Source organism: Octopus sinensis, linkage group LG20, assembly GCF_006345805.1.
Source record: "Octopus sinensis linkage group LG20, ASM634580v1, whole genome shotgun sequence".
Lineage (NCBI taxonomy): Eukaryota > Metazoa > Mollusca > Cephalopoda > Octopoda > Octopodidae > Octopus > Octopus sinensis.
The window spans coordinates 6076880-6104218 of record NC_043016.1 but is presented as its reverse complement, the minus strand read 5'-3'; the positions used below and the strand labels follow the sequence as shown (position 1 = coordinate 6104218).

The following is a 27339-nucleotide window of genomic DNA, read 5'->3' as shown; positions in this document are numbered from 1 at the left end:
TGCAATAGATCGATACTAGGGTCATAATTATGGGTGACAATTTCATATGACACCGCTAGAAAAAACTGCCGTTCAAACCGAAAAGATCCTAGACACAAGGACCTAAATTTGGTGGTGGGGAGCGAGGGCTAGTCGATTAGATCTACCCTAATACACAACTGGTACTTAATTTATCGACCCCGAAAGGATGAAACACAAAGTCAACCTCGGTGGAATTTGAATTCAGAGCAAAAAGACAGTCGGAATACAGCCAAGCATTTCGCCCGGCAATTCTAACGCTTCTGCCAAATCGCTGCCTTAGTTTAGTTTATTCATTGTTTCACGTATCATCAAACGGATAATTTCAGAGCCGTAAACTTTTTATATTCGACACCGTTGAAACACTTAGTTTTTCTTTCAGTTCCATAGTTTCACATTTTTTCAAACCGATGCCTTCTTCTCTTCACAAACTTTTTCCCGAATCAGACATGCATGTAAGTTGGAGTTTATTGCTTCTTTACGCATTCACTCGCGCGAGTGTCTATGCACGTATTTATGTATGTCATAATATTGGTTTCATATTTTGGCCCCAGGGAGCAGAACGTAAATTGCATTGACCCCCAGGGCCAAGCTGGCGGCACATAATATTATTATCGACCCCCGAAAATATAGTCATATCTACACAAGTGAACTCCCCACGACCAATTTCCTTCATCATAACATATCTACAAAATGAAACTCGAAAGATTGTGCTTTGTGCTCTGTGTGTGTGTGTGCTGACCAGTTTGTTTTTCCTCGTTAAATCCCGATATAATCGGAATCTTCGCCAGGTGAAAGGTATTTGTAGAAATTTATGGAGAAACAAAGTTGTGGTGGTGCCAGGGTAGATTCTTGTGTAGGTATTCCAAAGAATGAAAGGCAAAGTCGACCTCAGCGAAATTTAAACCCAGAACCTAAAAGTCAGACGAAATGCCGGGGTGCGAACCTTTCTGACACGAGATGTTCATCACTATCGATCTGTCTATTAGTGATTATTTATATATATGTCATGTTACTTTTATATAAAAACGATTAAACTGAAGGGTTTACACAATATATTGGCGTTACTTCGGTATAGGTATCGGAAGTACCGGCTACATTTCAAGAAAGTGTTTTTATATATATATATATATATATATATATATATATATATATATATGGGGGGGGGGTTAGGGATGGGAGAAAAGGGTTTCTGTTATCTCCAGAAATGTAAACAAAGCCACTTACGGTACCTATACCAAAGGATCGCCATATTATTTAGTAAAGTGTATGTTTAGTAAATTTTAAGAAGGAAACGTTTGACAGTGACTTCTAAATTTTGTTTTCTTTGAACACACGTTCGTGTGTTTGTGTTCTTGCCAGAAAAGGCGCGAGACTGATATTAAAATATAACTATTTAAAAGAAACTAAAATACAATTTAACGGCCTATAAATCATCTAAACTTGGGATGTTTTGATAAAGAGAAAGCGAAACCCAAGATGAAAGTATGATCGCCTTATTTTGAGATTTCTGCGACTTCAACATGTTTTTATAAGATTTAAAAAAAAATTTATCTACTTTAAATACAAACTATTCCTGCATCATTCACCTTTATTTAAAGTTATCGATATCTCATTCTTGTACTGCTACATTTTTTTACTTTCGTCCTTTCGCAGGCAATAAAATGTTTATTTGTTTGAAACAAGTGCGATTGATGTAATTAATCGATGATACATGGTCACAGTTCAATGGCTTAAACTAGTAAAATAATTAGTAAATAATTTTAACGTATTATCTTCACTATTATTATTAATTTTTTTGTTAATAAAAAATATAAATGAAACAATAGGCACAAGGCGTGAAATTTTGGAAGAGGGGGATAATCGATAAAATTGATCCCTAATAATTGATTGGTTACTCTATTTTATCGATTCCGAGGAGTTAAAGGCAAAATTAATACCATTGAAACTTGAACGTAATCAGTCCGAAGAAATACCTGCAGGCATTTTGTCCGATGCGATGATGATGAGGCCAAGTTCATTTAAACTACTCCAGTACTTAGCAGTTATTTTATCGAGCTTCCAATGATGAAAAAGTTTCTACGGTAAGATTAGAACTAAAACGTTAAGGGAGACAATTAAAATAGTTGTACATTTCTAATTGTTTTTTCTAACATTGGGGGTTAGCAAATTTATAATCATTGACTCCCTTAATGAAATTTTTGATACTTATCGACTCCATCATGTTCATTTCAAAACTACAATTGAATACCATAATTAATAAAAGAAAAAAATGTCAAAGAAAGAATTGCAAGACAGGCTCTTCAAGCTGAGCCAAATGGCAGGAGATCCTAGACTGAGAATGAGATGGTTGGATAATATTTATAATGTCAGTAAGTCTTGGTAATCTAGCTGGAAAATCTAATGATAGGACTCTGTGGTGGACTCTACTGTCAAGACCCTCCAAAAAATAGCGGGGGAAGTGGATGGAGAGAACAAAAAATTTCTTGATTCAAGAACAATAATTTCTTCATTCTTTTGTGTTATTACTGCTGTTAATAAGAAATTAAATGAAAATAATGAAATTGTTAGAGAGCAAAAATTCAGTCCTTATGTTGATGTTGTCAGAGTATTTGACTTGGATAGCCACATATACCTCAAGGGGTCTGTATCGAACACTTTACAGACCCCTATTCCAACATAAAGCACAAAACTGGAAATTTTCTGGTGAGTGGATTTGTTAATTAAATTGATCTCACTTCATCTTCTCAACCCCAAATGATTGATAAAAGTTGACTTGATGTTACAAATACCACAAGGCATTTTTCTTTTCGCTCTAACAACTTTACCAACTCATCACTCTTCAAATAACAATAAGGATTTCTCTTACGATAATAATTATTTTTAATTTTAATATTATGATAATAATCATTTTTAATTTAATTGACTAACCCCTGCCCTCTAAAATTGCTGGCCTTGTGCCAGCAATTTTAGAGGGCAGGGTTTAGTCACTTACATCAACAATAGTACTAAAACTGGTGCTTTATTTTAGACTTTGAAAAGATGGATAGTAAAGTTATCCCAGTGGAATTTGAACTTAGAATGTAGAGAACTAGAAGAAATGCTGCTAAGTATTTTGTCTAACATGCTAACAATAATAAAAATGATAAAGGTTTCAAATTTAGACTCAAGGCCAGTAATTTAAGAGAGAGAGCTAAATTGGTTGTATTGGTCCCTGTACTCAATTGGTACTTATTTTATCAATCCCAAAAAGGTGAAAAGCAAAGTCAACCTCAGCAGAATTTGAATTCAGGATATAAAGAACTGGAAAGAAGGTTGCCCAACAACCTAACTATTCTGCCAGCTTGCTACCTTAACCCTTTTGTTACCATATTTATTTTTTAGATGCTCTGTGTTTCTTTCATTTACTTTAAATATAACAAAGAATTTAGTAAAATAACTTAGTTATCATTCAGCTAGTGTTAGGAACATAAATTGTGACTAAGGTTTGGTGGAAGATTTTAATTCAAAACTTATGAAAACTAGACATTTTACCACAGAGCCAGTGCCGGTTTCAGCCAGGTTAGTAGCAAAAGGGTTAATAGTTGATCAAAATGTACATATTGATAAAAACACTAGTGGTTGTGACATCTCACCAACACAGTCCTCTTTATGAGTTAAATAAAATCAATACAGTTGTTTTAACAAGACCTGAACCCCTAAGTAAAAGTCTTTCATATGGCAAGTGTTCCACTGTAAAGCAAGCTGGGTCTGGTTGTTATCCAGATACTATGACATATGAAGATAGATTCAAAATGGAATGCTATTACAGAAGCAAGCCTATCAAAAATAGGATGCATAAAATATGGATAGAGAAAGACATGTTCCCTATCACAGAACAAAGACTTCTAGACCAGTAAAATTTAATCGTGAAAGGACAATGGTCATCCCAGTTGGATCTAACCAGAGAGCTTGAAAGACTAAGACAATAATTATTCCTACGGTAATTGGTGCACTTGGCACAACACCCAATATGTTTCTTAAGACTCATTATTTGTAATGTCATTAATTTTGTTCATAAGCCCTTCTTTAATGATAGATAAAACCTCATTTGTGGGGTTTTTTTTAATTTAATTTTTTTAGTTTTAGAATATTAATATTGTCATGGTGTGATAGTAAATGTATCACTGTGAAATCTAACTAGTTAATAACAATGTACATTACAATCATTGTTTAGCACTAGATCAATCTTAATTTCACTGACCTAAGGTCAAAAGGTGTTCCAGTCATGACCATCTCTTGTGTTTTTAACTATAGTATATCCATTACTATGTGATCCAGCCTGTCCTTTGATTTGTTTAAAATTAGACAAACCACAAATCCCTTCAGGTAGATGGCCCTGCTTGCTCTGTAGAAAAGGCATAGGTAGAAACTCCATAAGATGTACCCATTGTAAGCTATGGACACCTAAGAGGTGCAGCAGTATCAAAGGGAGGCTAACTAGGAAAATAGGTTTTGTGTGTGGCAAATACTCAGGTGCTATAAACACAGAAAATGTGCAGAGAACAGCTTCTATCACATTCCAGGGAGAAAAACTAGAAGTAGTTGACAGCTTCCGGTACCTAGGGGACTAAGTCAGTAGCAGGGGTGGATGCTCTGAAAGTGTAGCTGCTAGAATAAGAATATCCTGGGCAAAGTTCAGAGAGCTCCTACCTCTGCTGGTGACAAGGGGCCTCTTGCTCAGAGTAAAAGTAGACTGTATGACACGTGTATGAACAGCCATGCTACATGTCAGTGAAACATGGGCTGTGACTGCTGAGGACATGCGTAAGCTTGCAAGGAATCAAGCCAGTATGCTCCACTGGATATGTAATATCAGTGTGCATACTCGACAGAGTGTAAGTGCCTTAAGAGAAAAGTTGGATTTAAGAAACATCAGATGTGGTGTGCAAGAGAGACGACTGTGCTGGTATGGTCATGTGTTACGTATGGATGAGGACAGCTGTATGAAAAAGTGTCACACGCTAGCAGTTGAGGGAAACTGTGGAAGAGGTAAACCCAGGGAAACCTGGGATGAGGTGGTGATGCATGACCTTCGAACATTGGGCCTTACCAAGACAATGACTAGTGACTGGGACCTTTGGAGATATGCTGTGCTTGAGAAGACCTGGCAAGCCAAGTGAGACCGTAACTGTGGCCTATTCCAGTGGGTGTAACCAGCCCACTTATGAGTACCCCTTATTCATTGGACAATGAACTTTGCTTGCGAAGAGCTATTGAGGCATGTGTAAACAAACCAAAATCAATGACGTGGCCGATGACAGTACTGTCTGATTGGCACTCATGCCAGTGGAACGTTAAAAGCTCATCTGAGCGTGATTGTTTCCAGGGCCATGGATTGGTTCCTGTGCTGGTGAAATGTGAAAAACACCATTTGAGCATGATCATTGCCAGCATCGCCTTACTGGCACATGTACTGGTGGCACATGAAAAACAACATTCGAGCATGGTCGTTGCCAATGCCACCGGACTGGCTCATAAAAACATAGAACATAAAAACACCTTTTGAGTATGGTCGTTGCCAGACCCGTCTGACTGACTCTTGTGCCAGTGGCATGTGAAAAGCACCCATTTCACTCTCCGAGTGGTTGACATTAGGAAGGGCATCCAGCTGTAGAAACTTTGCCAGTCCTCAGTCAAACCGTCCACCCCATGCCAGCGTGGAAAGTGGACGTTAAACTATGATGATGATGATGATGAACATGGAGTGTAACTTACAGGAGATTTGGCTGCTATTCCTAGCAGTTCGTAAAACTACACAAAGGCTTCCTTGTATCGTTTTAATTTAATTTCAGTAGTCATGAGAAATATTTAAAAAATAAGTTTTAGTCCCAAAATAGAAGAAACTTTGTCTTGATTGATAACGTCTTTTAAAGTTCTTTGTTGTTCTGTTACTTCTTCAGGAACGTGACTTAGCTGCTCGCCAGCAAATGTACACAACTATTTATTCCATGGTTTTCTCACCTTGTGGCAAATACTTAGCAGCTGGCAACAACTATGGATATTGTGCTATATTCAGGTAAAAACATTTTCACTTCTTTCTTTTTTTTTTTTTTAATAATTTCTGAGCAAAATGACCATCTACTCCCCAAAACTCCAATTACTAGTTCTTTGTTATATTCTTTCCATTGAAACCATTGTGTGGTGATGGGGAGTATATATCACATGGCTCTTAGGTTAGAAGCTTGATTTCCGACCATATAGTTGTGGGTTCAGTCCCACTGTGTGGCACCTCGGGCAAGTGTCTTCTACTAGAGCTTTGAACTGACCAAAGCATTGTGAGTGGATTTGGAAGATGGAAACTGAAAGAAGCCCATCATTTATATATATATATATATATATATTTATTAATAATAATAAATATTAGGGAATAAATCCAAACTTACAGGGAAAAATCAGATTTAGGATTGAATCCAATTTTATAGTAAAATATTATATTATATTAAATTAGAGACAAAACCACTATTAGGCAATCAAACAATGAAAGACTTAAGCCAATACATATGATTATTTATATTATTTAAATATGTAACAAAATGATCAAAAAATATATAATTAATATCCCACTACGATCGTTTCCTGCCTGCTGTCTTCAAATTTTAAATTAATCATATGTATTGGCTTAAGTCTTTCATTGTTTGATTTGCCTAATAGTGGTTTTGTCTCTAATTAATATAATATATATATATTTATATATATATGTGTATATATATGTATGTGTATATATATATATATATATATATATATATATTATATATATATATATAATATATATATATATATATGATAATAATAATTGAGGGAATATTATTCCTAACTTACAGGGAAAAATTCAATTTAGAAATACTAAATCAAATTTCACAAAATATAACATATATATAAAAATTAGAAAAAACCCACCTTTTATCAATTCAGAATCACAGTGCATTGTCATTCCTCTTTGAGGTCCAACTTCCTGAGATCAGTCCTTACCACGTCATCCCACATCTTCCTGGGTCTCCCTCTTCCATGGGTACCGTCCACTTTCAGTAATTGGCACTTCTTTATGCAGTTGTTATCAGTGGTTATGAGCAAATGAGATGAGAAAAGAATAAATGATTATCTTATAAATTTTATAGGCTCACAACTGTTTCTGCTATAAGATGCAGAGGACTCACAGTTAAGTGCCTGAGTAACACTACATAGCTTCACCAGAGCCTCGAATATGAAGTGCAGTTTACATGGGAAAATAATTACATTTATGTATTCTTTTATTTTGTTTCAGTCATTTGACTGTGGCCATGCTGGAGCACACCTTTAGTTGAACAAATCAGTTCTGGGACTTATTTTTTCTGAGCCTAGTACTTATTCTATCGGTCTCTTTTGCTGAACCATTAAGTTACAGAGATGTAAACACACCAACATTCGTTGTCAACCGATGGTGCGGGGAACAAACACAGACACACACGCACACACGACAGGTTTCTTTCAGTTTTCGTCTACCAAATCCACTCATAAGGCTTTGGCTGGCCGAGGCTGTAGTAGAAGACACTTGCCCAAGGTGCCACACAGTGGGACTGAACCAGGAACCATGTGGTTGGTAAGCAAGTTACTTACCACACAGCCACTCCTGAACCTACATATATATATATGTGTATATATATGTATGTGTAATATATATATATTATATATTATATATATATATATATATATATAATATATATATATATATATATATGATAATAATAATTTGAGGGAATATTATTCCTAACTTACAGGGAAAAATTCAATTTAGAAATACTAAATCAAATTTCACAAAATATAACATATATATAAAAATTAGAAAAAACCCACCTTTTATCAATTCAGACATCACAGTGCATTGTCATTTCCTCTTTGAGGTCCAACTTCCTGAGATCAGTCCTTACCACGTCATCCCACATCTTCCTGGGTCTCCCTCTTCCATGGGTACCGTCCACTTTCAGTAATTGGCACTTCTTTATGCAGTTGTTATCAGTGGTTATGAGCAAATGAGATGAGAAAAGAATAAATGATTATCTTATAAATTTTATAGGCTCACAACTGTTTCTGCTATAAGATGCAGAGGACTCACAGTTAAGTGCCTGAGTAACACTACATAGCTTCACCAGAGCCTCGAATATGAAGTGCAGTTTACATGGGAAAATAATTACATTTATGTATTCTTTTATTTTGTTTCAGTCATTTGACTGTGGCCATGCTGGAGCACACCTTTAGTTGAACAAATCAGTTCTGGGACTTATTTTTTCTGAGCCTAGTACTTATTCTATCGGTCTCTTTTGCTGAACCATTAAGTTACAGAGATGTAAACACACCAACATTCGTTGTCAACCGATGGTGCGGGGAACAAACACAGACACACACGCACACACGACAGGTTTCTTTCAGTTTTCGTCTACCAAATCCACTCATAAGGCTTTGGCTGGCCCGAGGCTGTAGTAGAAGACACTTGCCCAAGGTGCCACACAGTGGGACTGAACCAGGAACCATGTGGTTGGTAAGCAAGTTACTTACCACACAGCCACTCCTGAACCTACATATATATATATGTGTGTATGTGTGTATAGGAAATAGCATAACCAATGAGTAAGCAAACAGCTATGTGATGGTCGGAAACCAAGGGCTCTTCCCACAAATAGAATAAGATTAATTTCAAAATGTGTATGAAGATGGATATATCCAGATAAAGAGGAAGTAGATCTAACTGTAAAAATATATGTATATATATATATCATCATCATCATTATCATCATTTAAAATCTATTGTCCATGCTGGTATGGGTTAGATGGTTTGACTGGAGCTGGTAAGCTGGGGGCTGCACCAGAGTTTAGTCTGATTTGGCATGGATTTTGTAGCTGGATGCCCTTCTGAATGCTAACCACTCCAAGAGTGTAGCAGGTGCTTTTACGTGCCACCAGTATAGGTGCCAATTGTGTGATACCAGTACCTGCCTTGACTACAGTTTCACTTGGCCTGATGCGTCTTCTTCTCAAGAACAGCATATTGCCAAAGGTCTTGGCCATTTGTCATTGCCTCCATGAGGCCCAGTGCTCAGAAGGCGGTTTTTGCATGATAAATAGTTAAATTCAAAACTGAAACACAATAACGAAGTCCAACATAAGTCATCTGAAGAAGGCCACATCATGCAAGAGCCAAACCGCAGTGAAAGCAACACTGAAGATGAAAACACCAATTTGACCAATATAAACAGCCTCGCCTGGCACCTGTGTCGGTGGCACGTAAAAAGCACCCACTACACTCATGGAGTGGTTGGTGTTAGGAAGGGCATCCAGCCGTAGAAACACTGCCAGATCAAACTGGCCTGGTGCAGCCTTCTGGCTTCCCAGACCCCAGTCGAACCATCCAACCCATGCTAGCATGGAAAGTGGACGTTAAACGATGATGATGAAACAGTTCTTCATCTCAGAAATATATAATTGCATTGCAAACATTTGATGAAGCAAAGCAAAACGAAGCAAGAATCTCAGAACTTGAGAGATAGAGACAGGTATCAACATTGGTATTTATTCTTAACTCTTAAAAACATAAAATAGAAAACTTCTTTTGTCTTTAATCTTTTGTTTGTTTTTTGTTTGTTGTTGGGCTGCGATCATTCTGGAGCAATGTCTTGAAGAATTTACTTGAACAAATTGACCCTCAGCATTTGTTCTGTTGGTCTCCTGTTACTGAAACCATTAAGTTATGGAGACATAAACAAACCTACACTGGTTGTTGATAAAGTGGTGTGTGTGGGGGTGAGTAGAACATGTACAAATGCACACAGGCCCATGTGCAAAAGGCTTCCACACAGTTTCCTGTCCACCAAATTTACTCAAGATATACTTGTCAGCCTGGGGCTACAGTTGAAGACACTTGCTGAAAGTGCCATGCAATGAGACTGAACTTGAAACCAAGTGGTTGTAAGGCAAGTTTCTTAACCACACGGCCATGTCTGTACCTGTTTGAAAAGGTGGAAGAGGAATTACAGACATACGACATCAAGGACAACTTGTTGAGTGCTACAGACCAAATCTGCAAGTCCCAACCAGATCCAAGGTGATATGGTGGAACGGTGTTGTAGACAAGCTCATTAGTGGAAGACTAAACTGTTGATAATTAAAATTGCCATCTGTGTATCATACTAAATGTATATACACCGTTCAAAAATCAATGGAAATTGTAGTTGTGATCCCTGTGCCGGTGGTACATAAAAAGCACCATCTGAACGTGGCCGATGCCAGCGCCGCCTTGACTGGCTTCCGTGCAGTGGCACATAAAAACCACCAACCGATCGTGACCATTGCCAGCCTCTCCTGGCACCTGTGCTGGTGGCACATAAAAAGCACCCACTACACTCATGGAGTGGTTGGCATTAGGAAGGGCATCCAGCTGTAGAAACACTGCCAGATCAGACTGGAGCCTGGTGCAGCCTCCTGGCTTCCCAGATCCCGGTCGAACTGTCCAACCCAAGCTAGCATGGAAAACGGACGTTAAACGATGATGATGAATTAGCTGAGATGAAATGAGGCATTTTGTTCACCACATAATTGATGATTTTGATTTAATGCTATTTCACTTACATATCCCAAGATTTTTTTTATTATAGCCTGGCAAACTTCTGCAATATCACTGAAAGCTTTCCTCTCTGTTTCCTACGTATTGAAGCACAAATTACACTTAAGCAAGTGTTAGTCAAGTGTATGGCATTGACAAGCTTCAACAATAGCGCAGTGTATCTGTTGTTCTCTTGAGTCACTGTAGCAATGATTTGTCTTGCTCCCATACATGTATTGTTTTTAACATAACAAGTCTATGAGGAGAGTTATCTCAGGCAATTATGCAGCATCATGCCTTCTACCAGTGTGAATTCACATTTAGTATGTATCACAGATTGTGATTTAATTTCATGCTGTTTAATTGTGTATGCCATGTTTTTTTTTTTCATCTTTTTTCCAATTTACTTTTATTTTTATTTCTTTAACAAAAATTCTGCTGCAATTGTTACACAATTATCTTATGTCTTGAAATAGTTTACCAAGTTCCTTGTCTCCTGAAGCCACTGAAAATTCTTGGAAACCTCTGTTTACATTTAAAGGTTAGTATTATCTATAATATTACTGTCTGTAATACTACTATCTAAAATATTTGGTGTCACATAACAGGCACCTGTGCCGGTGACACGTAAAAGGCACCATTTGAGTGCTGGGCCTCACAGAGGCAATGTGACTGATGTTGGTGTAATGTGATAAATACCTGTGCCAGTGCCACGTAAAAGCGCCCATTACACTCTCGGAGTGGTTGGTGTTAGAAAGGGCATCCAACCACAGAAACCATGCCAAATCAGACTGGAGTCTGGTACAGCCCTGCAGCTTACCAGCCCTGATCAAACTGTCCAACCCATGCCAGCATGGACAACGAATGTTAGATGATAATTATTATTTTCAGGAATATTATTATTATCTATAATAACATAATTATTATAGATAACTAGGTGGACCTGTACATATTCCATACTTGTAGGCAACTTCTACAACATACTTATATTTTACATTTAAAAAATATTTTCCACAGCTATGAGATTTATATAGGAAGTATTATTCCAATGCAGAGCAACAATATTTTCTGGTGTCTACATTTCTTCAAGAGGAATTCTTGTAGGAATTTCTAGTTGTTAAATTATTCATGATGAAGTTTCACTGTAGCTAGATAATATTCTGTTCAAGCATCATCCTCATCATTAATGGCTGTTTATGATTGGAGTGGACCAAATGAAAGGCAACAATTTATTTGGTTAAACATGAATGCAATAATTTGATATATATATATATATACCACATTTTTTTCTCTCCTCGTTTTTTCTGTCCCTTTCTGTAGAAGAGCGTAGGCTCGAAACGTAAAAGACTTTTTCTATTCCTGAGCGTTATGTTAGTTAGTTAGTTAGTTAGTTAATTTGGCTCAAAAGCAAATAGCAAGGCCATGTAGGGGGACATGGAGTTAAGTACAGGGTGGTGTTCATGTAAAGAGTACAGGCCACTTGAGGTCCAGGGAGGCTTTGAACAAAGCGGTCGTCGGCATCTTCACCATCTCGTCTGGCAGCTTGTTCCACGGATCCGCAACCCGGACGGAGAAAGCTCCTCTCCTTCGATTGAGATGAAATCGTCGCAGGTAGAGCTTTTCGGAATGACCCCGCAGCCGACGCTCCGGAGCAGGAGTGAAGAACAGCTCTTTCGAGAGGTTACACTTCCCGCTTATGATGTTGTGGGTGAGAATGAGATCACCACGGCGGCGGCGTTTTTCAAGAGAATAAAGGTCGAGCGTCCTCAGCCTTTCTTCGTAGGACAAATTTTTGAGACCATGAACCATGCGGGTAGCCAGCCTCTGGACTCTTTCGAGGTGCTGTATGTCTTTGAGGAGATAAGGAGAAGAGGCTTGAATCCCATACTCCAATATGGGTCTCACCAGCGTGACATAGAGTGGCAGGAATATGGCTGCTGTGAGCATTCCGAATGACCGTCGAATCAAAAACAGAATTCCGCGCGCTTTGTTGGCAGCATGGACGCACTGGGCCGAAGGCGAAAAGGAGGAATCCACCAAGATACCCAGGTCCTTTACCTGATCGGTCCTCTCCAGCAGCAGACGACCCGGCTCGAAATCAAGTTGAGTTGCAGGAGTAGAGCCGACAGGCAGATGACAGCACTTTGACACATTCAGACACAGGTCCCAATCGTTAGACCACTTCCAATTTGGTGGAGGCATCGACGAAGATCCTCTATACTACCGCGAGGAGCGACCAGTTTGATATCGTCGGCAAATAGAAGGGTGTGTTGCGTGAGGTCGTCGGGCAAGTCATTTATGAAGACTAAGAACAACAAGGGCCCAAGCACTGAACCTTGAGGCATGCCACTGCTCGCACTGGAGACGTCGGACCGCGAACCATTAACTTGAACTTGGAAGGAGCGATCTGAGAGGAAGGCACCAGCCCATCGTACAATATCCGGATGGAAACTATATGCTTGAAGCTTGACAAGTAGTAGGCGGTGGTTTACCAAGTCAAAAGCTTTGGCAAAGTCCAATAAAACGATGTCAACAGCATCACTATCATCGAGGATGCGCGTCACCAATTCTTCCATTACTAGTAAGTTGGTCAAGCATGATCTCTTCGGCACGAAGCCGTGTTGGGAATCAGTGATCGAGGCTGTGTTTAGGAGGTGGAGCATCATACTTTTCTTAAGGATGGTTTCGAACATCTTGCTGATTATTGATGTAAGGGAAACCGGTCGGTAGTTAAGCGGGTCTTCGCGGCTCCCTTTCTTGAAAATTGGGCAGATTATCGCTGTTCTCCAGTCTGCAGGTATAACACCCGTCGCCAATGACATATTGAATAGTCGTGTTAAGGGCTCGCAGATGACCGGAGCCAACGCTTTGATAACCCGTGGTGTATGCCGTCAGGGCCGTGACCCTTGTTGACATCGAGGCCTTGAATAACACGTTTGACTTGGTCCCGCGTGATGATCAATCGAAGCATTGGAAGTACCGATCTATCAAATGGAGGGGGTTCACGACCATCATCTTGTTTGAAAATAGTTGAAAAAGCCTCGGCAAATAATTGACTCTGTTGATAAGGGTCCTCAATCGATACGCCTGTTGAGTCTACCAACGTTGCAATCTGGTTGTTCAAGCGGGATTCCGCTGGACATGGGCAAAGAAGGTTTTTGGATTGCTACTGGCATTTGCCGCGATTTTGTATTCATAACTGAAGCGTTCTTTCTTTTCAATTTTCATGGCTCGGTCTCGTTGAGTTTTGTACACCTCAAAAGCTGCAGTCGAATCCAGATTTTTGAATTCAGCCCAAGCATATCTCTGAGTCAACGTTCTCGTTTAACCTTCTTCGTCACCCAGGGCTTGTGTTTCTTCCTCTTGGGAAGTCCAACGGGAACTGCCTGGTCAGTCAAACAGATTACATATGCTTTGAGGGATGACCATAGTTCGTCAACTGAGGACAACGTCATCAGGGAATGCCAGTCCAGAAGCGCGGAAGCCTCGGTTAGAATTTCAAGATTAATTGCAGAGAAGACTCTACGTGGCAGTGAAGTAATCGTGGGCGTGGAAAAAGTTGTGTGCATGACGAACTTCAGGACCGCATGATCACTCTTGGCAAGAGGGGCGCACACAGATACGTCTGACACTGATCTTGGATAGCTAATACATCATTTAATGTTGTCCATGCTGGCATGGGTTGGACTGTTTGACCAGAGCTGGGGAGCTTCATGTTTCACCAAATACAAATTGATAAAATAAGTACTGGGTTGATAGGACACTTCTTATTATCAACGAAACCCTGGAGAGTGTAGCCCCATCATGGCCACTCTCAAATGATTGAAACTAACAAGATATTTATTTAATCTTTCTGCCTGATCCTCTATTCTATGTATATTCACTTTCCTGTAACTTGAGGGGATGCCCTGCCGTTTCATCACCTCTTTTTGCACTTAGTCTTGTTAGTCTTGTATATTCTCTCTATATACCTGTTTCTATCACTCTTCTTGGCACTTGGCATAAAGCCATCTCCCTCAATATGACACATCCACTTACTTGAGTGGTCTTCTCCTGCAAATTATTTGGTGACCTCACTAGTGTTGGTGCCATGAAAGAAGAAGTATCATTTTACATTCTCTAAAGTGGTTGCTATTAGGAAGGGCATTCAGCATACTGAAGTGGACATTCGAACTTGGTGCAGTCCTCTGGCTCATCATAATGGAGCCTGGACATTTAACAATAAAGGTGATGATGATGATGACGATGACTGTGGCAGTGGTGGCGACAATGACAACAACAACAAATCAGTTTAAACAACCATGTGAAGCTGGTCTGAAAGACAGACAAAAATGTATACAACAAAATTTTATGCAAAAGAATAAACAAAAACGCAATAAAAAGACAAATATAAAGAAAAGTAAGAAATACAAAGGACATTTAGACATTTCTGTTGTTAAATCTTTTGTATCTTCCTTGAACTGAGAGATCTTATTTATTGTTGGTGGATCTTTGAAAATAAATTGTTCTGCCAACATTGGTAGCATTTTAAAGACCGTTTTTAAAATGTTTTCTCTCTCACTAAAGGAATTTAAAAAAAAATTAGTTTTGAGTACAATCATTGGTGAACATTTTTCCTTGCACAAAATTCCTCATTTAACCCTTTCGATACCAACCCCCCTAAGACTTCTCCTGTTTCTATGATACAAACTTCCTGTTTTAAAGGGATCTTAATTAAAAGCTACCTTCGAAAATTTCATATTAAATTTATGTTTGAAACACCAACTTAATAATGACAAAGTTTAAATTCTTCATCATCATCATCATCATCATCATTATCATCGTTTAATGTCCGTTTTCTGTGCTAGCATGGGTTGGATAGTTCGACTGGGGTCTGGGAAGCCAGAAGGCTGCACCAGGCTCCAGTCTGTTCTGGCAGTGTTTCTACAGCTGGATGCCCTTCCTAAAGCTTCAAATGCAGGAGTGGTCATTTTTATTCAGTAAAAAAAAAAAATCCCAAAAGCTAAGTTTGATTACTCTGTGGTTAGTATATAAGCGATGAAAATTACACCTGGAAACAGACATTCAGCCTCGTACTAAATTGAAAGTAGCTTGACCAGAAATAAATGTAGTGATGTATTTAATTTAAGTGTTCATCTAAATATGTCAAAATGTGCCTGCAGCTTTAAGGGAGAAAGCTTGTGGGTGATAAATTGCAACAACAAAACTAATTAATTAAAAGGAAAGCTGTGTATTTCAGTGGAAATATGTTAACAAAAGGGCTCAACTGATCTAAATTTAAACTTTCCAACAAAATTTCATGTTAGTTAATGTTCCAAACTCCAGCTTATTAATGACCAAATATTTTACTAAATTCTTTATTATTCTAAAAATTAATTAAAGCAGTGTATTTCAACAGAAATATGCTAATAAAAGGTTGAAGTGATCTCAATTAAAACCTTCCATCCAAATTTCTCTTTAACACCAGCTTAATAATTACAAAGTTACTTTACTAAATTTTTCATTATTTTCAAAATTATTTTAAATGAAATTGGTGTATAACAAACTATTCATACTCATTCTTATTACATTCTGTCAGGTTTGAACCTGAATATATGATTGCTGTTGTTTATTGTCCTCAGAAAACATCTCCTCTCTTTAGACAATGCCTTCCTGTTTCAATTTGCCAGAATGTGTTAAGATTGAATAGATACATTACTGCTTGGATTCTTCATTTTCTGGATGCACCTCATGAAAGTCAGACTAATTCAATGGAAATATGTTAAAAAATGTTAATAGGTCACCGTGGCCTATTTATTGCAATTAGTAATTCAGCCATTCTTTTGGTTCTTTTGTGTTGCCTCTCGACTTGCTTAACATTTCTTATACGTCACATCATGCTTAATCACATTTCTACCTGGTCTGCCTAATTCTTCCATGTTCAGCATCCTTGTTTGTTGTTGCTGTACATCTTCACATCCTGTTAGTATTTGTCATTTAATATTAAAGAACATTAACTGCTACAAATGTAAAGGTGATGCATTAGATACGAATAATTGCAGGAGTATCAAGCTGTTAAATCAGGAAATGAAGGTCACCGAGAGGGTCATAGCCCAACTAATTAAGGAGAGAGTCAGTCTAGATGAGATGCAGTTTGGATTCGTGCCAGGGACAAGCACCACTGATGCTATATTTCTGGTAAAACAGCTGCAGAAGAAATACCTAGCCAAAGATAAACCTCTGTACCTGGCTTTTGTTGACATGGAGAAAGCCTTTGAAAGGGTCCCCCAATCCCTTATCTGGTAGTCAATGCAGAAACTAGAGGTAGATGAGTGGTTAGTGAGAGCTGTACAAGCAATTTACAGGGACGTTGTTAGATTTCAAGGCTGGCACAAATTTTTTAGCTTGATGTAATTAATTTGGGTCTACTCAGGCCACATTTTAAAAGATGAGGTATTTTGTCCTAGAGGTCATGCCTTTCATTTGAGGAAAAAAATAGTTGGCATGCAAACTCGCCAGCACTTTTAACATAGGTGTGCATATTTGCAGCTCAACTGACCACATAATGCACACATTATATATACATATATATATATATACGCATTAAATATATATATGTACATATATATGCATTATATGTGTGTGTGTATGCATTATATGTACAAATGTATGCAAATTATATATATATGTATATATATATATATATATATATATATACCCACACACACACACACACACACACACATATATATAAATTAACCCAGTAAATATCTGATTCATAATATTTGTTCTCATGATTGTTTGGTGGTGGTGGCAATAATAATTTTCTCTATGAATGCAGACAGACGTACAGAGAGAGAATGTGGGGGAAAGAGTGACAGAATTGGCGAAGGTGGCAGGAGAAAGAGAGTGGAAGCTGTCAAACGTCGTTATAGTTCAAAAGTAGAGGGAAAGGAGGAAAGAGAGAGAGATGGAGGAAGACAGGCAGATAACAGAAAGAGAAGCGACAGACAATTGTCAAAGTGTGCGTTTTTTGCCCTAGTAACCATAGCTTTTAAGATAGGGATTTCTAACCTAGCCCACTCGCATCCTCGCCTCATTTTACATGTCCCTGTAAATTTTGGAGCAAATCTGACGGAATCTAGACAAACCAGACAAACAAACAAACTTTTCACATTTCAGAATTATAATATAGAGATAAAATGGCAAATAAATGATACTAGAATTATGTGTGTTGAGCTACATATAATTCCACTCTTGGACAGTTCAGTAATATATCAGATATTTTTCTTTTCTCTGTGAGAAGGAGTTATTGGCACATGACTAAACCCTTCTCCATTTTTCTAAAATGGGAATCTTTGAGTGGTCTCTCATCACCATTTCCACAATCATCACCATCATCACCATTGTTATTTAAGTAAACCCTCATTAAATAATGACAAATGTATTTAATTCTTGTGAATTTTTCTTTCTGCAGCCTCAGATGATGGTCCAATATGTTCCATGACGTCCACTAGTCGAGAATTAATATGGTAAATATAAGATTTTAATTGCAGAATTTTTGTGGCTGAATGTCCTTCACATTTTAAACCTTTATCTGTTTCTAAGTAGAATTATGTTTCCCTCATGGCCAGACCTGTTTCCTCAGAAGGTTGGAAATGAGGGACTCAGCTTGTATGACAATGATATTTGTTTATAACTATCATGGCATGTCAGGAGGAGACACACACACACACACACACACATGTGACAGGCTTTACCAAATTCACTTGCAAGGCTTTAGTCAGCCCAGGGTTATAGCAAAAGATATTTGCCCAAGATACCATTCAGAGGGACTGAACCCAAAAACTATATAATTGGAAAATTAACTTCTTAGTTGCTATACCTGCCCTTCAATAATAAAAAAAATTATTTTACTTGATTTTACAAACTTCTACTGATATCAAATTCTTGATTATCTTCAAAATAAATTAACTCTTTAACAATAAAACCGGCCATATCTGGTCCAAACATTGTACCTGTTTTATGTTCCAACTGGCCAGATCACATCTTCCCTAAATTATTCTTCTAAAAATATGAAATCACATCATTGTAATCTTTAACCCTTTCCTTACTGTATTTATTTTGAGATGCTCTGTGTTTCTTTCAATTACTTTAAATATAACAAAGAATTTAGTAAAATAACTTAGTTATCATTAAACAAGTGTTAGGAATACAAATTGTGACTAAGGTTTGGTGGAAGATTTTAATTCAAAACTTAAGAAAACAAGACATTTAGTACTACAGAGCCAGAGCCGGTTTCAGCCGGGTTGGTCATGAAAGGGTTAAAATATGAGATAATGTGTGATTAAGTGAACATAACATGAATGAACAAGCATTGCCTTTGACAGAATAATCTGAATGCTAAAAGGTTATAAACCCACAGCGTATTTCAGAAGAAATATGGTAATGAAGTGTTAAAAGATCTTATAATCATAATTTTCTGAACTGAAGGTTTTCATTTCTGATTCATTGTCAACCGTAATTATAAAAGGAGAATAGAAATAGATTTTACAGAATGCCTTAAAATATTTGATGATTGTCTATTAAATATTGTGAAAATATATTTTCAGTGGGTGCAGTGGTTACATAAAGGCATGGCTCTGGAGTCATATTATCAAACGAGTAAGTTGATTTAAATTCCCTTGAAGGAATGTTTTTTTTTTTTATATTGTCATTTTTGTTTTTATTAAAGTTCATAAAACTTAGTGAATTACTATAGCAACAAGGGTAGAGTTAGTTCATCCATTCTTTTAAGCCTGTGTCAAAATTTAATATTGACCACAAAATGAAATTATTATTCTTGACAAACTTCCTTTTAGTTTTTAAGACTTCAATTTTTTTAAATTTCCTGCTGCTGCCTCTGCTAACACTACTATTTTTTTCAATTCAATTCAATTCAATTTTTATTGGCTCAAAAAGCAAAAGCAAGGCCATGTAGGGGGACAGGGAGTTATGTACAGGGAGGGTGTTCATACACAGAGTTCAGGCCATTTCTGGTCAAGAGAGACTTTGAACCGAGCGGTCGTTGGCATCTTCACTACCTTGTCCGGCAGCTTATTACTACTACTGCTGCAGCTGTTACTACTACTACTACTACTACTACTACTACTACTACTACTACTACTACCTACACCACCACCACTATAGGTGTTGAAGTTGCCTTCTTTGATTTTGTGTGCAAGACTATTTTAATATAAAGTTGTTAATGTCATGTAATACCGTTGCATACAAGACTACATCAATGTAAAGCTATTACGTATCACTAGAGAAAATCGGACAATGAACTGGTAAAGCTAGAGAAATACAGTGAAGCGATTATGATTTGCTAATAAAAGTGTTGCTGAAATGAAGACCCATCATATATTGAAATTAAATTAAAGTTAAAGTATATTATCTCCCACTCCCTGCTCCTTACTTTACAAATGTCTGTCATAGACCTAATGCTCACTTGTCTTTATTATTAAGTAAAAAAATAAAAGATAAACTCATTGTATTTATTTTTTTATTATCTTTTATTTTTCAGACAAATAAATTGGCCTGGGCTTTGATTATACCCACAAAAAGGTAAAGTGACAAAGATATATCACCTTTGGCTTGTTTTATTTTGGTTGTAATTAAATAGTTTTAATGGTTTTAGCATTAGCACGACCTTTGAACATGAAAGACAGAATTAAAATTTGTTTCAAGAAAAAAAAAACAGGTTGTTTTTGCTGTTGTTGAGAGAGAGAGAGAGAGTGTGTGTGTGTGAGTGAAAGATAGATAGGTACATAGTTGTTACCATAGTAACTAACGAGACTCACTATATGCACATGAATAACAAATGTTTTTACTGGCAGTGTAGTGATGACTAAAGACCTAGTGATAATAATAACAGAATTGCCAAGTGTACAAAAAAAACAAAAAATCTAGTGAATGGTGTAGATAGATTTTAAGAAGGCTTACGACATGTCACATTTGTGAATACTGGAAATACTCGACATGTGTTGCAATGAGGATGTGTGTGTGCACTACTCAAGAACAGCATGCCTATTTGGAAAACATGTCTTTTCTGTAACAATTAGCACTTAGCCGAGGTAATGATCAAAAGAGTTATTGGATCTTTTCAGTTTGAACGGCAGTTTATTCTAGCAGTATCATATGAAATTGTCACCCATAATTATGACCCTAGTATCGATCTATTGCATTTCAATCTGTTTTAGGGTTAGGGTTAGGGGTGGGGGGAAGGGTATCTTTTTTTCTTCACAAATGTAAATAAACCCAATCTGTTTCTTAAACGAGGGCCATTTTCATATGGCACAGAATGTTTTTTTTTACCTCAATAGACGTCAGTGATTGGTTGAAATTGCAGAAATTGAAGAAAAAAAACCAACAAATATCTTACAAACTATAGAATTTTCTCAATAAAACCATGAGAAAAAGACATTTTATAAACACATTCTACCAGTATACGAAGTTTAAAAGTGTTTAGTTACGTGGAAATTATTTTTAAAAAACTGCCGTTCAAACCGAAAAGATCCGAGTTATCTTCCAGGGAGATTTTTGTTCACTTTTGTTATTTGTTACAGCCTTGGTCCTACTTTCTATGCAAAGTCAACATACATTATGAGCTGAAGAAAAACAGGCCATGGATGATTTAAAAACTGTTCACAAAAACAGAGAGTAAAATGAGAGACCGGTTGAGAGTGTAATAGATGTGCAGCAAGGATATAGGAATGGAAATTTGGATCTCTGAGTGTGTGGTGTTCAGTTTGAAACGGGGGAAAAAGAGCAGATTGCAGGGGCATAGAACTTCCAAACATTGAGCAAATGGGAGAGCCAGATGATGATGGATACAAGTATCATAGGATCCTGAAGCTGGACAATATCTTGCATAGATATTGAAAAAAAATTGCATAGATGTTGCCATGAAAGACAATGTCACTATTAAGTATTTGAAGCGCCTCAAACTTCTCTTGAAGTCGAAACTCAATGTAAGCAGCCTTGTGACTGTCATTAACATAGGCCAGTGGTTCCCAAACTTTTTAGAGTCGCGACCCACTATTTATCACACCAGTTTACGACGACCCACTTAACTCTACTGAGTAAAAACATTAATGAAATTCACAAATCTATTTCAGATTACATCTTCAGTGAGGCCTGTGAGAAGGATGAGCCTGTTTCTTGCTACGCTCAATAATAGAATTAACATCAGGTTCAATGCGTGATAGTTTCAGGCGTAAAGAATTTGAGAGTTGCAGTTTATTTCGATATTTGCTTGTAATCCCAACCATTGCTGACAATCCAGCTTCACAAATATAAGATGACCTGAAAGGGAGAAGTACTTTTAATGCTTCGGTGGAAATGATTGGGTACGAGGTTTGAAGAGACACCCAGAACTGTACCAATTCTCGATAGACAGCAGTTAATCAAAGCTAATGCGTAATTTTATAAATTTTCGCGACCCACTAAGATTCTGTTTGTGGCTCATCTGTGGGTCACGACTCATATTTTGGGAACCACTGACATAGGCTATTGCTGTAGTCTGCTGCAGTGCAGCCATTCTGAAATGGACACAAGCAGAGATTGACCAACTTGATTGCACTATTTGAAAGATGATGACAGTACATGGTGCCCTCTACCTTAAGGTGAACATACATAGGCTGTATATAAAGAGGGATAAAGGCGGATCTATATATGAAGAGGGATAAAGGTGGATCTGTATATGAGGGATAAAGGTGGATGCGGCTTGATTAGTGTCTGGAAATGCATCAACAGTGAAAGAAGAAATATCATAGAGTAGTTGTTAAACAGTGAATAAGACCTGCTAACTGAATATGCTGCTAATGCAGAATGATTTATTGACAATAGACTTGAGAGTGCTAATGAATTCCAATCATAAATAACCAAAGAGAGAGAAGAAATTCTACTCCACATGGAATTACATGGTCAGTTCCACCGTGAAACTAACAACTTAAAAGACCAGGAAGCAATAATGGTGCACTCAGAAAGAGGACTGAAAGCCTAATCATTGCTGCCCAGGACTGGGCAGTGAATACCAACTCAGTGAAAAGGGATATATACCACACAAGTGCAATGAATTTGCAGAATCTGCAGGAAGAAAGTTGAAAGCATGACTCACATCATTGGCGCTTGTGGAAGTCTTGTGCAGAAAGAGTACAAGTGCAGGCATGACCAGGTAGACATGACCAGGTAGACATGACCAGTGTAGACATGACCAGGTGGCTCAAAACTGCACTGGCTACTATACCAGAAATATGGATAAATTGCTGTCCTTGTTGTGACTTGATAGAAGGTACAAATCCCTGAGTGGCAATTTTAAATGGTTGGAACTTTTGTATCTGCTGTAGGGCAAAATGTGTTTTTTTGTGGGGCGTGGGGGTGGCAAACTGAAGGGCCGCCCCGGGTGGTGCACACTCTAACTATGCTAGTGTGAATACTGTGCAACATCTTCAACAGCAACACAACAACAACAATTAGTAGTATTAGTAGTAGTAGTATACTAGTAGTAATTTATTGTTTTGCTTTCTGTTTGCAGCTTTTCGGTTTCTGAGATTAATCCATGGTTACTGATAACAAGGTAAGTTCATGTTGTGGAAATTTTCACTTTATAATTTTTCAAATCTTGAGTTTTTATCATTATGCTTTTGTGAAGGTGTTTTTTTTTTTAAACACTATCAACATCATTATCAACAATGGCTGCTGTTAAACAATCCAACCCATACCAGCATGCAAGGCAGTTGTTAAATGATGATGATGATGATGATAAAAAAGATGAGTGTGTGTGAGTGGTGTATGTGTCTATGCATGTAGGTATATATATATATATATATATCATCATCATCATCATATAATAATAATTATTTGAGGAAATATTATTCCTAACTTACAAGGAAAAATTCAATTTAGAAATACTAAATCAAATTTCACAAAATATAATATGTACATATGTAAATTAGAAAAAATCACCTTTTATCAATTTAATTGTTCATTTTTAATTGATAAAAAGTGTTTTTTCTAATATATATATGTATATATCTTTTTTTTTTGTATCTGGTTTACAGGATCCTTTATGTGAATTCATGTGTTGAAACAAATTTTGTTGTGTCTGGGGAGAGCCATACTGCCTTAATATCTGACACCCTCACTGGTTCAATTTCCACTCATTTACTTATTTATTTTTTGTGTATTCCAAAAATAAATAAATCATCATCATCATCAACGTTTAACGTCCGTTCTCCATGCTAGCATGGGTTGGACGGTTTGACCGGGGATCTAGGAAGCCAGAAGGCTGCACCAGGCTCCAGTCTTATCTGGCAATGTTTCTACGGCTGGATGCTCTTCCTAACGCCAACCACTCCGTGTGTTAAGGCAGTATACACAACAATGTATATATTTATAAATATGTATGTAGTTATACGATAGTAAAAAACTAAATAAATAAATGGTAAAATGCATTCCAAATTGAAAAGAAATCCCTCCTCCTCCCTCTCTCTACTACTTATCTGTCTGTCTCTCTATCTATCCATCCATCCATCTACCTATCTATCCATCTACCTACCTACCCATTCCCCACCCTCCTTCCTCTCTTCCTTTCCTTCCTTCCTTCCTTTTTAAGCAAAACAAATAAAAAAAACCCACCTGATTTATATAAATGAACAAACTGGTTTACACATTCACAATGTTACTTGACAAGTTTGAAGACGAACGAAAGCGCTCATAATAATGACTAAATAAAAAAATTATTTTTCCTAAATTCTGGTGACCTCTTTTCTCAGTATTCACTATCTGTACATCACTTCTAGCACCCTATAAGTATATGCATACACACACACACACATACAAAAAAAAATACACTTTAATAGAAATAAAGTTTCCCCAAAATTAAACGTATCTAATATAATAAACGTGAATGCCAGTGTGTCATACTTTCAATTTTAATAAATCCTTTCTGCTCGAAGCACAAGGCATCAAATTTTGGGAGAAGCAATTAAGTTGATTACATTGACCCCAGTATGTAACTGGTACTAATTTTATCGACCCCCAAAATGATGAGAGGCAAAGTTGACCTCAACGAAATTCAAACTCAAAACCTAATGGTGGATGAAATACAGCTAAGCATTTTGCCTGGTGTGCTAATGATTCTGCCAGCTTGCTGCCTTAATATATAATATAATATAATATAATATAATATAATAAATGTGAATGTCAGTGTGTCAGTGTGTCACACATTTTCAACTTTACTCCTAGAGGCCGTAGCCCAACATATCATACCATTTTGGAATCAGGCTGACTTTATGAGTAAATTAAAAACATTCCGGGCCAAATCTGGACCCACAATCCTGGAATTTTGGATTCCCAAGTTTTTGTTACTGTAATTGTTTTCGGCAATTTTTTATGTGACTTTTTTCGACGAATATGATCATTATTGAGATGTGACTCTGGAGGAAGCAATTGCAACAAATTCTGCAAAACAAGTCAGAGATCTGTTTGCAGATCTTCCCATTCAGGGTCAGTTGCTTAAAAGATATATACCAGCTTAAAAGCTGCCTGACGGGGCTGCTTTTAAGCTTGTTATATATAATTTCCTCCACTCAACACAACAATATATATCAGTTTAACTGATTTTAAATAGCTTCAGCATGACCTGTTGGAAATAGCAACTAAATCTCCCTCTAATTACACTCTGCCATTTAGAAATAGACAATGTTGTTGATAGGATATCCAAAGTGATAGAATTGTCATTTTCATTGTTTAAAGCAGTGATTCCCAAAGGGGGCAGTGGAATGATCCAGCTGGGCATTGAAGAAATGTGGGGTGATAATGGGGTGGTCAAAAGGGGACAATGGATGTAAAAAGACCCCACCAAAATAACGGATTATTGTGAATTTGCTGCAGGAAATAGTCAATGGTTGTGGTGGTGGTGGTGGTGAGTGGGGCACTGGGAATGAGGCCAGGGTGCCAAGGGGACAGCAGCCTGAAAAAGGTTTGGCAACCACTGGTTTAAAACATCAATAGTTTCGATTTTTAATATCCAGCATACATCTGAAATAATATATTGTTTTTATACCTCTGTTCAAGTAGGCCAGCTCAAAGCATTCCAGCCATGACCATCACAACTGATTTACAGATAATATAACCATGGCTACATTATTGAATGTGTCCTTCCTTTTTTTAAGAACTTGAGCAATGATTTCTGAGGAATTAGGATACTGCTTCTAATGGGCTTAACAATTATGTTGATGCTCCTTCATTGGTATGATGTAGATGTGAGTGTGTGTGTGTGCATGTATGTTTCCTCTAGAATAAATATTGTTGATGATTTCAACTTAAAAGTACTTTTGCTTCTTTCAACATCAGAATGGAGAGAAAAACCTTTATGCTGGATGTGGTGACAATCTTATCTACATTTATGATCTAGAAACTGGCTCATTAAAGGTAAATTTTATCAAAATTATAATTATTATTGTTATTAATAATATTGCTTTTGTTAATATTAGTTCCAAATTTTAGCACAAGGCCAGCAGTTTTGGAGGAGGGTATAAGTCAATTACTGTTGTGGTAAGAGTTATGATGCCCCCTTGTGAGAGATAGATAAGTCCAAGTAAAGTATAATTAGTAACAGTCTAAGTGAGTTCAAAGTTCAGAGTTTGGAATCGTCTTAACCAGTTAAAGATGAGATATACAGAAGAACAAAGGGTAATACCAATGGAAGTTTTCTATGATATGTTTGAAATGCCAGCACTAAGAGATATTGCACCCCATAGAATTAGCTTCAGAAAACGAAAATGGACTGAACATCTGGAAGTAATACCTAACGGAAAAGATATTAGATTTTCAAAAAAAAAACCCAGTGCTAACAAGAATATAGCGAAAGAGTGCTGTGTGCAATGAACAGTAATACCTTAAAAATCAGGCAACAATTAATATACAACAGCTTTAAAAAAAAAAAAAGAGGGAGTGGTGCTGGAAAGAAAAAGAAAGAGAAAAGAAATTCTACTTTCTCACTGTAGTCAAAATCTCAAAAGGGATCAGATTTACAACACCTCCTTGTGATAGACTGGTGTGAGTAAACTATAAATAGTAACAAGTGAGTTCAATCCAAGTGAGTTCAAGGTTCAGAGTTCAGGGTCGAGTGAAGTTTGTGTGAGTTCACAGTGAAGTCACAAGGAATATTGATTGTTGGTTCGTAAAGAGATTTGTTAGTTCGTTACATTGTTGTTACTGTTGACTGGTTATCTTATTTATTGTACGTAACAAACTATGTTTTACAACAATTACAGTGACCCCAGTGTTCAGCTGGTACTTATTTTGTCAATACCAAAAGGATGAAAGACAAAGTTGACCCTAGCAGGATTTGAACTCAGAATGTGTTGACAAACGAAATGTTCCTGAGCATTTTGCCTGGCATGCTAATGATTCTGCCAGCTTACTGCCTTTGCTTCTGTTAATATTGTTGTTGTTAGCATTCTGTGAGGAAGTGGAATTTCTTTTCTTGTTTTTTTTTCTCTTTCCAGCACCTCTCCCTCATTTAAAAAAAAAAATGTTGTATCTAAATTGTTGCCTGAATTTATCACTTCCATACCATAACCAGAGCCATATATTATTTTTTGACCGATTTCTTTAGTTTGGTCAAACTTGCGGTGGATTCCAGTATTTCAGTTTATTCCACCTTTATGGTGCACCTGTCC

At 37.1% G+C, this 27339-nt stretch overlaps 1 protein-coding gene across 1 annotated transcript in view; it reads left to right on the top strand.

Moving 5' to 3' along the window:
- The first annotated feature begins 354 nt into the window (after positions 1–354).
- LOC115222662 (THO complex subunit 6 homolog) overlaps positions 355–27339 on the top strand; it is a 40822-nt gene continuing 13837 nt past the window's right edge. The window contains exons 1-9 of the mRNA XM_029792980.2: positions 355–473; positions 5961–6076; positions 11107–11171; positions 18087–18141; positions 19222–19273; positions 20175–20215; positions 23187–23228; positions 23713–23722; positions 26009–26086. Of these exons, the coding sequence (XP_029648840.1) occupies positions 429–473; positions 5961–6076; positions 11107–11171; positions 18087–18141; positions 19222–19273; positions 20175–20215; positions 23187–23228; positions 23713–23722; positions 26009–26086 (504 nt within the window). The 5' untranslated portion in view covers positions 355–428. The remainder of the gene's footprint in view (positions 474–5960; positions 6077–11106; positions 11172–18086; positions 18142–19221; positions 19274–20174; positions 20216–23186; positions 23229–23712; positions 23723–26008; positions 26087–27339) is intronic.